At 43.8% G+C, this 16,130-nt stretch overlaps 1 protein-coding gene across 2 annotated transcripts in view; it reads right to left on the reverse strand.

Annotated features, from left to right (window-relative positions):
• Positions 1–504: 504 nt before the first annotated feature.
• Positions 505–16,130, reverse strand: part of LOC118770495 (carbohydrate sulfotransferase 11-like) — a 65,585-nt gene continuing 49,959 nt past the window's right edge. For both annotated transcript variants that reach the window (XM_036518212.1, XM_036518211.1), the window contains exon 3: positions 505–2,217. In XM_036518212.1, coding sequence (XP_036374105.1) covers positions 1,363–2,217 — 855 coding nt within the window. In that variant the 3' untranslated portion in view covers positions 505–1,362. The remainder of the gene's footprint in view (positions 2,218–16,130) is intronic.

The following is a 16,130-nucleotide window of genomic DNA, read 5'->3' on the forward strand; positions in this document are numbered from 1 at the left end:
CTTTGTGAGTCTCCTTCTTGTCTACATTTTCTGAATCTGCACGCCTGTTCATGTGGCCTTTTTATATACGACTCTTGTACCATATCCGACACTGAAAATTGGAAACAGTATGGCACCAGACATCTCCTCAAGTCCCCAGGGCTGGTAATAATGAATGTTCCCAAAGCACAGAGAACACTGAAAATGCACAGAAAACAAAGTCATCCAAAGAAGAAAAAAGCTAACCCATAGAATTCCGAATGCAAATAATGACATCGTGAAAATATTCATAACAACAATCTTTTATAAATTTACTAGTTCAGTCATCTGCCTGCAAAAAATATTAAATCTTCCTTTGTTTTTTTTTTTTTTTTACAAAGTAATTTAAATAATCTTTTTTATTTTGCTGCTCGCAGCAACTTTCATGATAAAAAAAAAACAAGAACAGACAAAACAAAAAACAACAAAATTCTTAATTTACAAAAAGAAAACCAACAATACATCATTTCGTCATAAAAGCAGGGGTTCTAGTTCCGGTCCCTTGGTCTGTCCACCCAGACAATCTGCTCAGGCAGTCCTCAGCCAAACATGGACAGCTCCTGAAACGGCGTGTCTTTAACACTACACTGTGGGGGACATTTTACGCTGTTCCAATCAGTGGGAGGGGTCTTCACTGAACACACCTGTCCGTCACAGAGCCACACCCCTCCCGTGTGTCCTTCCTGTAGCTCAGAGCTTCTGGCATGTCTGTGCTTGACACCAAGGAGACAAACACAAGCCGAGCTACCCTTGATCATGCTGGACACCTCTAAGAGAGCTCCGGAAATATATCAGGACACATCCTTAATTGAGGGGAATAGGTGCTTATTCGGGGCCCATTCCTTTTCTGCTGGTTCACAGACCTTTTGTCTGTGAAAGAAAGGTAAACAGGACACTGTCCTTAAGGCCCATAAGCTCCATCACTGCTTCCAGTGAGAGTGCCAGTTTAGAGTGTGGGGGATATCGGGGCTATTTTAGTCATCCCACCCCCGAGGACTGTTCAATTTAACTACTGACTACAACTAAATGTACCCTCAGTCACTCATTCACACAAGGTCCATACACCACCCCCCTCCTCCAGGGAGAAGCTCCCTATTCCACCTTCATTTCCCTTTTTCAACAAGTAATATAAAACACTTCAGTCCCCCTCCGCCCCACTTACAATAGAACTGTTTTAATGTGACCTTATCTCCCCCGGATAAGGACAGCTTAATCAGCACTTTCACGCCTTTCCACTGATCCCAGTTCAGTTCAGCTCCAACCGAACCCCTGCCTGAATGACAACACTTTAATACGTTTCTCTATGTTTTTTTTTTTTTTGCGTTTAAATAGGTCCCAGGTTCCTCATTCCAGCTTCAGGTAGCTGGGCGTGGAGTAGTTGAACATGAGGAAGTCCAGCTTGTACAGCTGGTAGAGCTGCCTCTGCTGCTGTGAGCTGATGTTGTGGAAGAACTCGGCCGTCATCTGGTCCGTGGTGCGGGTGGACTTGGCGTAGGTGGGGAAGCGGAGGTAGTCGCCCACCCCGGCCAGCCGCAGGACGTAGTTGGCGTCCTCCTCCAGGGTCTCGTACTTGCCCACCAGGTCGTAGTGGATGTGGCAGGGGTGGCAAAGGGAGTGGACCGTCTCCCAGTGCTCGTTGAGCGGTCCCTCCCGCGCGGTGGCCGGGTCCGTCAGGTACTCGGCGAACTCCTGGAACTTGACGTCGGTGCCGCTCTGCAGCGCCTCCTGCGTGGCGTTCTTGCGGTAGCGCCGCACGATCTTGGTGCCGAAGCGCTTGTGGAAGGAGCTGTTGTACTTGAGCGTGAACTTGTTGCGGTAGGCTGACACCAGCCGCTCGAAGGGCTCGCGCACGAACAGGAACTTGAGGAAGCTCTTGAGCCGGTGGTTGATCTCGGGGATGCTGTACTGGTTGAGCGTCTTGAGGTTGGCGGGAACGTGCGCCTCGTTGGACGGGATCTCCATGGGGTCGCTGTATTTACCCCGCCCCGTCAGCACCATCATCACCCGCTTCCAGTTGGTGCAGGCCACCTTGGGCACGTAGCAGTAGATCAGCTCGTGCTCCTCGTCCACCACCAGGTGCTTGAGGTCGCCGGGGGTCAGCACGCGCCGCTTTCGGCTGGAGGCGCTGTAGGCCCGGCACGTCTCCGCCACCTGGTCCCGCCTCGTCTGGTGCAGGAACGCCGTTCCGGACAACTCCGGCTGAGAGAGGAGAGAGATGGAGAGGAGCGGATCAGAGGTCTGAACCACCACATACTGCAATGGGCAACAACCACAGGAAATTAAGAGGATATAGGGCTTAAGAGTTAATGAAACATATATATTATGACTTCATTAACTGGACTCCAGGGCAGGAGTGTGGATCAGTGGTCACTGCACATGTTTCTAAAGTGTCCATGGAAACACAGCTCTGAAGATATACAAAAAGTATAAAAGTATATACTTTTAGCATTGAAAGTCCTGCAAAATCCAGAAATTTGATGGAATGTCAATATGTCAAATGTTGGATTGGAAAAGGGTGTCTGTTTAGCTTATATATATTACAATACATAGTCTAATGATGAAATGTCTTTTGAAACTGCTCAGTCTGATAAAACCATTAAAATGTCGGGAGTGAGAGTTTTGCTTCCCATATAACAAAATGTATAATTTAATCAGAAATGTTTGGATCTGAACACACAAAGCAGTCTGCTGTGCAGCGTCTCTGAATGTATTCTCCCCTTGTGTGGAATTCCGCCCTGCTTTTTCATTTCCTACTCAATTTCCTCATCTTTCTGATTCAAGATAACGTGATACCTTCATGAGATAACAACACAATCCCAAACCTTCCCGCATTTCATGCTGTAAATGTTCCGTCAACACACAGAAATCAAGCGTGGCTCATGTATCCCTCCATTCCTTAGTGACCCTGACATCCAGAGCTACTCCATTATGGGGCCACAAATTGCCATTAAAACATTTTATAAAAGATCTCAAAAGAAAAATGTCTTTATCATCCAAAAAATAGAGTATTTTTCTGTGGTAGCACACAGCATATAGTACAACGTTTCCCAAACCTCTGCTGGAGGACCCCTTGTTCTGCATGTTTTAGATTTCTCCCTGCTCCAACACAGCTAATTCAAATGATCAACTCGTTATGAACTCCTGAGGCTGCTTAATAACAAACTGATCATTTAAATCAGCTGTGTTGGAGCAGGGAGAGATCTAAAACATGCAGGACATGGGAAACGCTGATACAGTACATAGTCATTTCCTTAGCTCCTCAAAAACTGTAAGAAACCACTGCTCAATACCTCTCATTCAAGACATTAGTGCACAAGAAGACATAACAAAAGACCAGCATTCACAGAAAATCTGTGTTGAAATGATCACATTCTCCTATGGCACATCCACACAAAATATGCTCAATATCTCCCTAGCAGGAACTGTACAGAGCAATCCGAAGCTGCACATAAAATGGCTGGCCTTCAAGTGGCACACTCAGATTGGTGTGAAAGAAATAACAGAACAGATTATAACACTTCCAGAGCACCCATGTTCTCTGTTATACCAATCTGGATGATACTGCCAAGCTATGTCCAACCTGCTTGATTACCTTTGAAGTACAAAAAGAGGCTATTCCATTGCACAATGTTTTCTCCTGCAGACGGTTTTAACCCAACCCTACTACACATAGCCAATCTACTACTGTATCTCTGCTTGGACTCAAATGTGCTACAATGACCCATTAACTACAGAGTGCACAATTCAAATTGGAGCAAGGAAGGAGGCTTCACAATAAGCAGCTGCTTTGTAGTATGGCTCTAAATGGCACATGACTTGAGCCATGTACATGCTTTGGAAACTTAATACAGAACACAGTGGGTGGCTTCTTGGCTCTATGCAAAGGCATCCATGTTTAAGGCCTTTAACTGTAGCACTCAACAAACCCCAATTCCCTGTAATTATTTCAAAAATAAGCGCAAACTAATTCACACTGTGTAAAGGAAACAAGGTTTTAAAGAACTGACAAAATAACAAATAGAAAATTAACCAGGTAAATGCCAACCAAAGGCAATGAAGAGATATTTTAATTAGGAATAGAAAGCAGAATTAAATTATAGTAGAAATGTATTAATTAGCTAATTAGTACTAGTAAGTAAACATAAATCCCAATTGAAGGTTAAATGGAATTTTTCCAAAACTTACACAGATCAATGAAACAGCCATTTACACCATTACATGTCAGAAAAAAATCATAAATAGAAGTTTATTTTCAGGGTATACATAAAATGAATATTTATATGTTTAGGAACAGGACTGAATCAAGGTCGTTAGTAGTAATATAGTAGTAGTAGTAATAGTAGTAGTAGTAATAGTAGTAAAGAAGTAATGCATATCTTCACTATTCTGATTAATGCTTTTGATAAACCTTCACCAGTGCAAATCCCTGCCCTGATCTGAATCTTCACCAAAATCTGACGAGTTTTTACTTTTCCTAGAGACAGTCATCTAGTTGAATCCACATCCATGCATTACTTTTTCAGACATATTGCTCACTGATGGTCAGACCAACAAGAGGGGCAGTCACAAATTCTCTACTTCACTTATTCTTGCCAGAGGCCAAAATAATGCAGCTGTTTCTTGGTTTCATCAGGTACGCTACACAGCAGTAGAGAGGTCTTAATTGAGAGGGCTTTTCATGCCTGCTGTAAGGGCCTATCATTTTCTTTAACCTCAAACAACCCGGCACCTACTTGTCCAGCCATGCCCAGATCGTCTGCTCTAAGGGGTGCATTTACTGCGATGCTCCTAATGCAGCAGAGAGGTGCTGGAGAAACAACTACCACGCATTTACCACCTCCAACGCAGACCTCCACGCCCCCACACTGTGGATGGCGAGACGCCCGCCAACAAGGAGCGCGATCACCTCCTCTGAAAGGCCTCCCCGCTCTCCTCAGACGAGCTCCAGGGATGAAAAGCACTGATGGGTGCCGTCCACGAGTAGACCCGAAAACAGCAGCTATGTGCCCCCCCCCCCCTTCGATCCCTCTCTTTCTCATCCTCCCCCCTTCACAAAAGCAGCCAGCCCTTTCTTCTGCATCACATCAAAGCCGAAACGCATTCCGAATGACACCAATGAGCGCTCTGGTAGGGAGAATTTCCGCTCCTCGAGCGAGTAAAGTTTTATAGTGTGGTGTCCCCGGGTTCCACTCGAGAAACTTCAGAATGCTGTAATTTAGAGGCAGGCTCCACATCTCTTATCCTGTTTGTAGGAGGCCGTTTCCTTTTTCTCTGCACTCTTAAATTTGCAGAAGAGAGGAGCAACAGCACTGTAATTCAAAGATGTGATTTAGAGCTGGAATTCAAAGTTAAACTGCCGCAAATGCTGCTGTTGAGGGTATATATATATATATACTGCGTATTTCCTCCTGCTTTAGGCGTCTGATGAGGATGGAGTATCCCTCTCTGTACACTCACTCCTTCTTTACTTGTCACATCAGAGGCAGATTCCCATAGACTCTATTCAATTCTCCTGCTCCACCTGTCTGATGGGAGGACTCTTTACTTTCCTATGAGCATTACTGATGCTGCACCTTCCAAGTTATTCACATTCAGTGAAAAGGACTCCTGCCCTACATCTCCCACCCGAAGCCTCCGTCCTGCTCTCTCCCCCTCTTTCCCCTCTGCTCCTAGTGTAAGAGCTCTTATACGGCCAAAGCAAATTTGCAGAAGGGGGAAGCGAGTGAGCTGCAATTCAAAGATTTGAGTTAGAGCTGCAAGTCAAAGTGAGTTTGCCATTAGCACTGTAGCGGAGGGTCCAATCCAGGACCATTCTTCCCATTTGCATAACTACACTTTGTGAACTACACAACAGCATTAGGAAAGTGTGTGCTAGTCCTGGTGGGTCTGACTCTCAATATTCCAGCAGTCCAGCGCTCGGTGACAGACTGAACCAGCGGCTCTTGCTTGTCCTGCTCCTGAAACTGTCATAAGCGTGGCCCTGTCTGACACTCATCAGCCTCTGAGCGAGCACAATGGTAGCCTCTCCACCACAGCAGAGGACAGATGACAGTGAAATACAGTGCAAACTGACAGAAGCCTCTGATAATTTCTCCACTCTTCCCTTTGCAATCCATCATCAGTTCAGAGATCTTGCTCCAGACTACCATGCAATGCGTATTCTGTATATTAATCTGACCTCAACTTGATTTGAGCTGTTATGTAACTGCTTCCAATCTTAACGAACTGTACATATAAACAGCACACAGACGCAGATTAATAGTTATTCTTACAGATGGCTTGTGTAATATTGGAAATAATAAAATAACAACATTACATTTGCCAGTAAAATTACTTTTACGCCGCCGAGTATATCACTAATCCTGCTGACAAACAGTGGTAAATATATTTCCATAATTTGGAAAAAAAGAACTGCAATAACTGCATTATGTCAGTTGCTGTGGGCAGGGGTTGAAGAATGATTTTGAGAGGTGCTAGAGAACAGTTTTTAGCACAGCATAATAAATGAGCTCTTGTGGTTTTGCTGACCGTCATAAACACAAACACAAACTTTCAGTCTTGGAGCTGGATAAGAGGCAGAAACAACAGCACCAGTCAAAGGTTTGGACACAACTTTTATTCTTTTTTTTAAATTATTTTCCACTATTTTTTCTTTTTTTTAGAAAGAAATTTATACTTAGGCATCAACTTCACCCTTTGTATTTGTCTGAGAAACAAACATCAAGCATTTAAGCATCAGTCTTTAGATCAAAATGTCTTTAAGATGCATCAGAAACATGCATTCAATCAGATGTGTCCAAACTTTTGACTGATATTGTACATGGACCACACCGTGTTTCCTAAATCTCCTGTAAGACCAAGGGAGAGGTCCCTAAAACATTGCCAATATGGGGCACTATCCATGCCCTCAGCAACAGACAGTCCTCTGAACACACAACTTACGTAGGGTAACTAATCTTATGACTTAACAAAGGGGCTTCTTTTTGGTTACAATGGCACAAAGCCTTCCTCGGGGCACCCTTATCCCGGGTTTTCACCCTCTCAGTGTATCTCTGAAGAGGTCAAGCACCAGCAGCATACGAGGACAAACTAGCACAGCATATTGCTGCAGCGGTAGGCTGATAAAAAGAGCCAAGCTTAGAAGAGCGAAAGACAGAGAGAGAGAAAGTTGGAGAGAGAGCTAGACAAAAATACGTGATTTTTCCTTATCGGTGAAAGATAATAATGAAAAAAAAAACATTAAGAGCAAAGAAAAGATAACAAATTGGCACAGATGGAGAAATGAGGAGGACATGTGTGTGTTAGTCAGCAGAACCCGAATCAGACAGAGGGGGGTTTTAATAACCCACACTCATGGAGCAATTACTGACCCCCATCTCCTGAACCCAATAAAGCATCTCCCACAGGCGCCCTGATTGGGGTGCTTTATAATAAGGGCCATTTATCTCTGAGTGACATTTATAGAGGGCGAGGGGGGACGGTGTTGCGCTCCAGACAGGGCCAGTCTGAGCCTTACAGCCAAGCCGCTGGGGGGGGGCATGTCTGTCGCACTGTGCGTTTCAGCAGACAGACAGCTCTCTCAGATAGCCCAGGATAAATCACACGTTTAGTCACAGCAGGGGAATCCATAACACTGGCTGGCAAAGGAAACTGAAAAGAGCTGAAAAGGGCTGGCATTGCTGGACACCCCACCCCACCCTCCCCACCCCCCACCTCTCCATCAGACACACCTCATTGGCTCACACTGGGACCGCAGCGACGTCACACCCATCGGTGTGAGCCTGCTGCTGCCACCAGTCACCCCTCTGATCATGAACAGATGAGCACTGAAACCCTCTTTTTACTGCAATTGGTGTACCATTCTGATGAGTCTCCTCCTGACGAAAATCTGCCTTGGATCAAAACCCTGTCCTGCGTGCACTGCCAAAATAAATCGCTTTCGGGAGCAGACAGTGTGCTGACATTTGGCTCCTTCTGTTACACTTCTTACTGTCCAGGGCCTGAAGAAATGGGCTGCGAGTGTTTCCTTTGAATTGCTAAGAGGCTCTCCTATAAGGTGTATTTCGTTCTGTTCTCCGTGATGACAACCGGGGTTCCCACAGCAGGTTGACAGGAGGTTTCTCACGCTTTAGGGGTCCATTTAGATCTTACTTTGGGAATCTGGTTAAGATAGAGCACGTCCTCCTGGGTTCTCAATAGATCACATCAATGCTGAGTCCTCAAACCTTTCAGTGTTGACTGGCACATCAACACTGCCGATCAGTGTTGATCTTTTCCAGTCGTCCACCCATGTGAAAGAGACAGAGTGAGACTGGCACACAGACAGAGTCTTTGCACACGGGGTAGGATGTCACCCCCAGACTGGAAGGTCCATGTTCATCCCCCAACTTCCTGGGGAGGGCAAGGAATCTGGGAACAAGAGGCCTCGCCTTCACAGAGAAACAGAGCATCCCAAGGATGCCTCAAAGTCCTGTTGCCTCCTAGCAGAGCAGTTTCTCCATCCAAGTGATTTGCAAATCACAAAAATTATAAAAAGTGTGGTACGTGACAGAGAGCTCCAGACAGAGGGGAATGTGGAGACGCAGAGCCTGTGTGCTGCGGAGGCGGCTTAAGATTCTGCGCGCCATCCCGACCAGCACACAGCATTCTGATCAAAGCATTGTGCCGAAGTGATACGGCAGCTGCAAAATTTCAGCGGCATCGTTAAAATGTAATTTCACCACGTGCTTCAGAGCAGAGAAGTCTGAGACAGGCTGTGTGTTGTGGAGAGAAGATGCCGAGGCAGCGACGTCAGGAGTACGCAGCAATGAAACAAAAAGAATGAAAAGGTAATATTGACGGGCAGCTGAGAAAATGCCAAGCATCTTGTCCTCCTTAACTTGTGTATTGCTATGTTAAACATTACACTCCCTCTGTCTGTTCAGGCAGAAAATTGATTTCTATTTTTGTGGCTGTATTAAATAGGCACTTAAGATGTGAAAAGCTGATTCAAAACTTCAAAAAAAAAAAAGTTTCAATCGAACTGTTCAAGAAAATACCAGAGGTCTGAGAAACAATTCTCTTTCCGACAAAAGGAGAGAGAATTAGTCCGTGTGCTTACAGGCTGGAGCCACAGTCAGACCATGGCTATACATACAGATTAATTAGCTGTATCTATACTCGCTCAACAAATAACTTGCACATTATCATACTAGTCACATGCATGACATTGTACAAGATTCCAAGAGGCTGTCTGCATAACACACACTACTATGACATTTCAGTGCATTTCCACAAGTCTTGTACTTTGCTCATAGGGCATACCTGTGATTCAGATTAGTTTCCTCAGGTTGGTGTAGTGCCATTGTAAGGTGGGAACGGGAGATGCCTGGCACGTATGGATTGTGGCTCGCAAAAATAAACACTCTCAGGCCATAAACGACAGCCACCTGGCTGAGGAATGTATCCCTGCTCCTCCACACAAAGGAACTTCATGATAGGATGAGGCGCCACCGATAGGAACACTCAGAGGGCATGGGATCTTTATGACCCCAGATCCTTCTGTGACCCTTCCTCCTGACCAGTGGTGAAATTTTTGTGTGTCACAGTCCATACATGCCAGGTATCTCCCGTCCCCCGTTACACCATAGTGAGCAGGCAGTGTAATCCCCACCGCTGTTCTTCCAGCATAATTTCCCCACTAAAAATGTTAGGACGCCCAATACAGAGGCCCACAAATACATCTCTGCCCCACAGCACAGGCACTCAAACACAGCCCTGCCTCAGCATAGGCTTCAGATACAGACCTGTCCCTTGCACAGGCCCTCAAACACAGCTCTGACTCTGGCACAGGCACTCACCCAGGGAACACAAAGCCCTAAATGCTGACGGTTCTGCATTTCAAGCAGTTTCTAACCGACAAATCCTGTCCTGATTCTAACAGACAAGGTTGTCAGACAATGTGTGACGGTGTGGCTTGTGCCTTTTTTTGCTGTGTGGCTTCACAGCACAGACAATAAACACACCGTATGCTCCTTTTCAGGAAGCTCCCTGTCTGTTTTTCTGTAAAACCACGTTTAAGGTTCTGCGCTGAGAGGAGAGCTCCCTCAGCCAGCCCGAGCAGCACATGCTCCTGTGATTCAGTCCGTGCACAGAACCCCACAGGTCCACATCTCAGCCTCAAAGAAACCTTCCCATAAACACCTCCACAGATTCAACACTGAAACCTTCGCACTTACACATTTTACCTCAAAGGTTTCACCTCGACATTGCAATACAATTTTTACATTTTGTCATTTAGCAGACACTCTCAATACACCAATACACTCTACACCTTCACATATACACCTCTACAAACTCTACACTGAATTCTTGGACTTGGACACACCCAAGACTGAAACCTTCACTTCATCAAACCTTACTCTAACACCTTTACCTCTACTTTCACCTTCATATCTTATACACCCTATGCTGGAACCTTCACACTGCTATAGACTCTATACTGAAACCTGTACTGAGATTTTCAGTAATGTCACAATGATAAATCACCCACAGTCTGCAGGCCCACATTTGAGCCTGCACTGAGTCTATACTTATACACCTCATCCCTTTTTCTTGAATTTTTGTACTTTTGCAAAAACCAAAGTGTATATACAAAAATATGAACATTTCAAGCAAAAATAAAATGTTCTCTCAGTCTCTTTGATATTTCCTCAGGCAAGAGTGTCTGATTCTTTAATTATACAGCCTTCACTTTGCAAGGAAATAAAACACTGTTCCAAAAATGTATTCAAATTTAATTGTTCCAAACACTTGGTGTTTTGTTGTATTGCCAGGGGTGGGAAAGATTAAAACAGGAAAACAATCCATTTCGCAGAATGGAAGCAGTGCACAGACAGCAGTCTCAATTCTCATATTTAATTCATTCTTTTCCCATAAACAACCTTTTTTTCAGTCATAACAGCTGTTATATTAACAGACAAAACATTTAGAAACATTGGCTATTTGATTTGTGATTCAAATTCTTTTTTCATTTAGTTTATCGCGAGCACGTTTACCAATATTTTGTTATCATTTTATAGGTTTACAATAGAAGTTAAAACTAATGCACCTTTGCTTCAAGCAATCATCAGCCTCCATCTGAATGCGGGTGGGAATCAGGTATAGCAGACACCTGCAGAACTTGGAATCCAGTATTCTTGCCTACAGCTAGCAGATAAATTGCACAGCTCGCCTTCTCCCAACACCAAATAATTAATTGCTAGAGTATCACCTGGCTGGCTAACAGACTCTGTGTTTGTGTTTTGTTTGAGATGAAAACCAGTGCAGCATACAAAACTTATATAAAAGCAGAGCTGAACACTCAGACGGCCTTACGTTTTTACAGGAAATCTCAGACATCTCAGAATGTCACATTGAGGCCTTGAATGGATGGATGTGGAACTTTTTTCACACAATCTCAGTCTATCGGCATAAAGAACTGAAATCCCTGAGATCAATGAAACTTTGGCAGTGACAGTGTACTGTATGTTGACAAGAAGTGGCCAATTCATTATTCTCATGAGTGTTCCTGACCTTACTGCTGCATTTCAGAAGGTGGAGGCCATAGCAGACTTGGACACATGGCATCTGACAGTGATGTGAGCAAGTTTAGGGCCTTTTAGTGCCTTTGCTGTAAACTCCCTAAATCACCAGGCAAACACTGTCCAAATATCCTCCTAAGACTGAGTATCATCAAGGCAATTTTGGTGCATATGAACGTGGCATGAAAATAACCAATTTGTGTGTTTATTCCTGCCCTGAAGTGTAATGAACCAGGGATGTAATACTTATTTCGTCATCCAGTCAAATCACCCACAACCCAAATCAATGTTGTTTTCCATTTCAGAAATTTAAGTAATCAGTTATAATTTTACCTGATGCCACAACTACAGAGCAGCAGGTTTAGTCTCCTTGTTGAGATTGATCAAAGTTATAGCTATCAGCAATGAGTTAATTCAGACTAATTGACTTATTCTTGCAGTGAGGAACATTTCCACTCATTCTTCTAGTCTGAGTTTAACTGACCTAATAAAATAAATAGAGCCCTATAGAGTGGGGTCTGTCCCTGGCTGCTGGAAGGTTAATCGGCAATGATCACACAATTCAGCAAAGCTTTGGCTTCTCATGCACTCAGATCCATCATTTAAAACTCCCACAACTCCTCCTCCTTCAGCTGAGGATGAAACTAGACTACGAGTAGACGGGGATACATTTTACTGGTTCAATAAAGCGGGCAAACCACAACTGTTCAGCAGGCTAGGCCATTATTAATGTGATTATAATTCTCTGTTGCACTCATTTACAGCGTTCTAGGAAAACAATAATCCCTCTCTGGAAGCAGGGCCAGACTCCTGCCTGAGATCCATTAAGAAGCGCAGTTTCAAACAACAGGTAATAACGTGCTAGACACTCTCCATATACAGCAACAAAGAGTAAGCTGTGAAACTAAGCAGACGTGAGTCCAGGCAGTGTATATATAAGACAGCACAGGCCACACAATAAGACACTATGAAGTGCATAACTGTGGGCTGCACAGAAGAAAGTGTGTGTGCATTCTCCTATCCCCTGCCCGCTGGCCAGCTCTGGTAGCCCAGAATGTTTGTTAACAACAAAGGGACGAAAATGGTTCTTTTTTTTTTTTATTACCCCAAAATACAGCTCTTCCTTTACACAACCCTCAAGCTCAGTGTCCTGTGCCCATGTAAATTGAAACCTTCATTCCTTAACATTTGGGACCTAAAGCCTGGGTGCCAGGAGCTGGAGAGAGGTTGCCAGATGTCCCCAAATGGAGAGAGAGAGAGAGTGTGTGTGTGTGTGCTGTAGAATGAGCTTGGTGGAATCAGTCCCAACAGAATTCCGCAGCCAGAATTCCAGAGCTCTACGGCAGTCAGCACAAATAAACCAGCTCCTTATCTGTGGCCTTTTCACATCCATCTTTAAATACAACCTCACACACAGAAGGGTTTGGATTCTCCAGCACAAAAGGCATCAGGCTCTCACTGAACCGACCCTAATCAAGCCTTACTGCCATTTCAGGAGTGCAACTAGATCTGACTAAAAGTGTGTCTCAAACAGGCCAGAGTGGGAAAACAAGCTCACATTTACTGGCCAGGCAAAAAAAACACGACACAACGTGTCACTCTCATTATCTGTGTCTCATTGACCGAGCAGAGTATTTTAAGGCCTACAGTACACTGTTACACAAATTCATCAATACACACAGTACAAAAGAATCCTGTTAGCCAAGCGTTACTCATACTCATTTGTGACCTCACAATCACAGGAGCTGAAAGGTAAGCCTCTGTCCTCTAATGGTAGGATGCAGTATCATCCCAGCTCATAGTTATCATGGCCATGATACACCTGGATATACAGATGTCAGTTTGCAAGACGACGGAGCTCCGAGCAGCAGAAGGATAGCTTCAGCACAGCATTACCATGAGGGGGGTAGAGATAAAGCACTGAATGTTTACAGACGCACCGCTGCTAATCCGAGCTTTACTGCCCTGCCTTCCAATCTTCTTAAAAACGAGCAAAGTCATCGATCCTGCCTGTTTACCTTTCTCCTGAAAGGAAACAAAAATAGTGCAACAGCTACTTCCACAAAAATCCAGCTCCTCCGGCTACAGTAGAGATAATCCTAAATATCGGCCGATTTCACTGGCTCATGGCCTGCTGTTAATAATCTCCATGCACTGTTCCCAGCGGGAAACTCCATGAAAACGACCTGCCAATCCCAGTAAAGACAGTCATCCTAGAGCTAAAAGCTTGCATTTATTGTACAGATTTGAAATTTAAACGACAGCAAATCCAATGAATTATTAAAGAGGAGAGGTACCGTTCTGTCCTTCGCCAGCTTTCTTTTCCCTCCTCTGTATTCAAAATTAATATTATTAAGATTTGGCTGAGTAGTTTGAAATGAGTAAGAGAAGAGTTTGCCCAGGGTGTGTGGGAGCAAGAGACTTTTCCCATTTCATTGTGTGAGTGACAACCAGCTCTCAGCGCCCCCACACCCAACAGAGGCCTTTTCGCATGACTCCCACTCTGAAAGCCTGGGACTAAATTAGAGTGCATGACCTGGAGAGGTGAGCTCTTTTTGGCTTTTAACATTCCAAGGCACAGGAACACATGGCATCAATCAGCGATCACAGAGGAGCCTCAGAGCGAAATGTGAATCTCGACAAGCCAAATGAACCAAGCTGTGATGCTTCCCACTCAGCGACATGAGCTGGTAATTACGAACAGATGCTGTTCATTAACAGTAATTAAACATTCCCACAGTGGTAAAACATTTATAATAGTATTTTTTCTCAATCTAAAGAAATTCTGAGGGCAGACGACAATGTCTGGGGCAAGGGAGAGGGCAGGCGGCAGTAATGATCTGCAGCTGGAGATCCCGACCCACTTCCCATATGACACACTATCCTTTGTCCTCCAACACCCCTGAGTCACTGATTCGAGCCAGACATGAAAGACACCCCGCAACCCCATGTCCCAGGCAATAAACAGCTAGTACATTGAGTTTCACATTACGTACAGCTGTTCGTAATGTTTATGTCCATGTTCATAAACCCTCAACTCAAAGTTTTAGTTAGCTAGAATTTTGAGTTTCAGATCATTTCAATCTACCTCAAACTATCCCTGCACCTCCATGTAAAGTCTACTTTTCAATAAATTTCATTAAATACCATTTATCTTATAAATTCACATGTATAAACAGAACATATATTGATCAACTTTAATTGATCCATAGTTACATCCCAACACAATCTTATTTTTAAAAAACAAAACATTTCATATATCAGTACCTTAAACAATACATCTGGTTTCCAAATTAACTTCTTAGTCATGGGTTGAGTCTAGACACATCTATAATCCACACAAGAATATTCCAAATAACAGTCTCATATAATAATGACTAACTGACTGTGTGAACGGACTCCTGAACAAGTTTGGTGATGACACAGCGCTGGTGAGCTTATTACATAACTCCATGCAACACCGTGGGCTTGTAATTCATGAATTTGTTGGATGTTGTGACCAGCCATCCTTGGTGTTAAACACATTAAAACCAAAGAGTTGATAACTGACTCAAAGTTTGAAAGTTGCAACCCCCATTCCCACACACTGAGATAAAGGGTCAGAGTTGTGAGAGGGCGGAGGAACAGAAGTATCATGCGCTAGTCACAGACAACAGACTTAGCTGAGATAAACGTAAAAACAAAATATACAAAAAAGGGCAGCGGAACCTGTTCTTTTAAAGAAAGCTTCGCTTTTTTCTAGATGGGCATAACCTCTTTATCGCTTGTCGAGTGTTTTAACCTACTGTTTTACTTGCTGGTTTGCAAATATTAGCATTATAAACTCAAACAAGCTGGAGAAGATCTAAAACATCTGTGGAAGAAAAACAGGTGAACCTCACTACAGTGGAAGAGCAAGGGCCCTAAATGCAGGGCGATCCTAAGGACACACTACTTCCCCTCTGAGAATTTAAACTTCTACCTTCTGGCAGATACTTTTTACTCTTCTGCCCCTCAGAGCAAAAGGAAGTGATGCAGGAAATCTTTCATTCCCAATTTCTTTTTAATTCTGAATGACAGTGATTTTAATGACCAATGTTGTCACTAAAGTGCTGAACTGGGGGTTTGACTTCTCTCATTGTCTTCTTGTCATTCTGACTTGTGCCTTTGACTGTCAAAATTCCATCGTCATGTATTTATTTATTTTCTTCTGTTTATTGACTGTGCTTTTGTGTGTCAATTGTTAAAAGTCTGTGCTGTTGCTTTTATGAATTCTATGAATTCTATTGTAAAACCCATTTCCTGTCACAGGACAATGAAGTTTTCTACTACTAATAAATTTCCCTAATGCAGTAGGATGAGTGGTTTGGGTAATCCGTTCAAATCCGTGTAGGTACAAAACCACAGTATCTTCCCCCCAATGTTAATTACCACTTTAAAAATCCCAGCTGTGTAAATGAATGAGCTGTCCAAAACGCACAGAATTTGAGCCACCCTGGATAAGCTTTTTAATTAAAATAAATCATGTTATGTGATGCAATGTGAAGAGGCTGGGCTGAGCTTTGAAGATTT

This window comes from Megalops cyprinoides, chromosome 23 (assembly GCF_013368585.1).
Source record: "Megalops cyprinoides isolate fMegCyp1 chromosome 23, fMegCyp1.pri, whole genome shotgun sequence".
NCBI classification, from domain to species: domain Eukaryota; kingdom Metazoa; phylum Chordata; class Actinopteri; order Elopiformes; family Megalopidae; genus Megalops; species Megalops cyprinoides.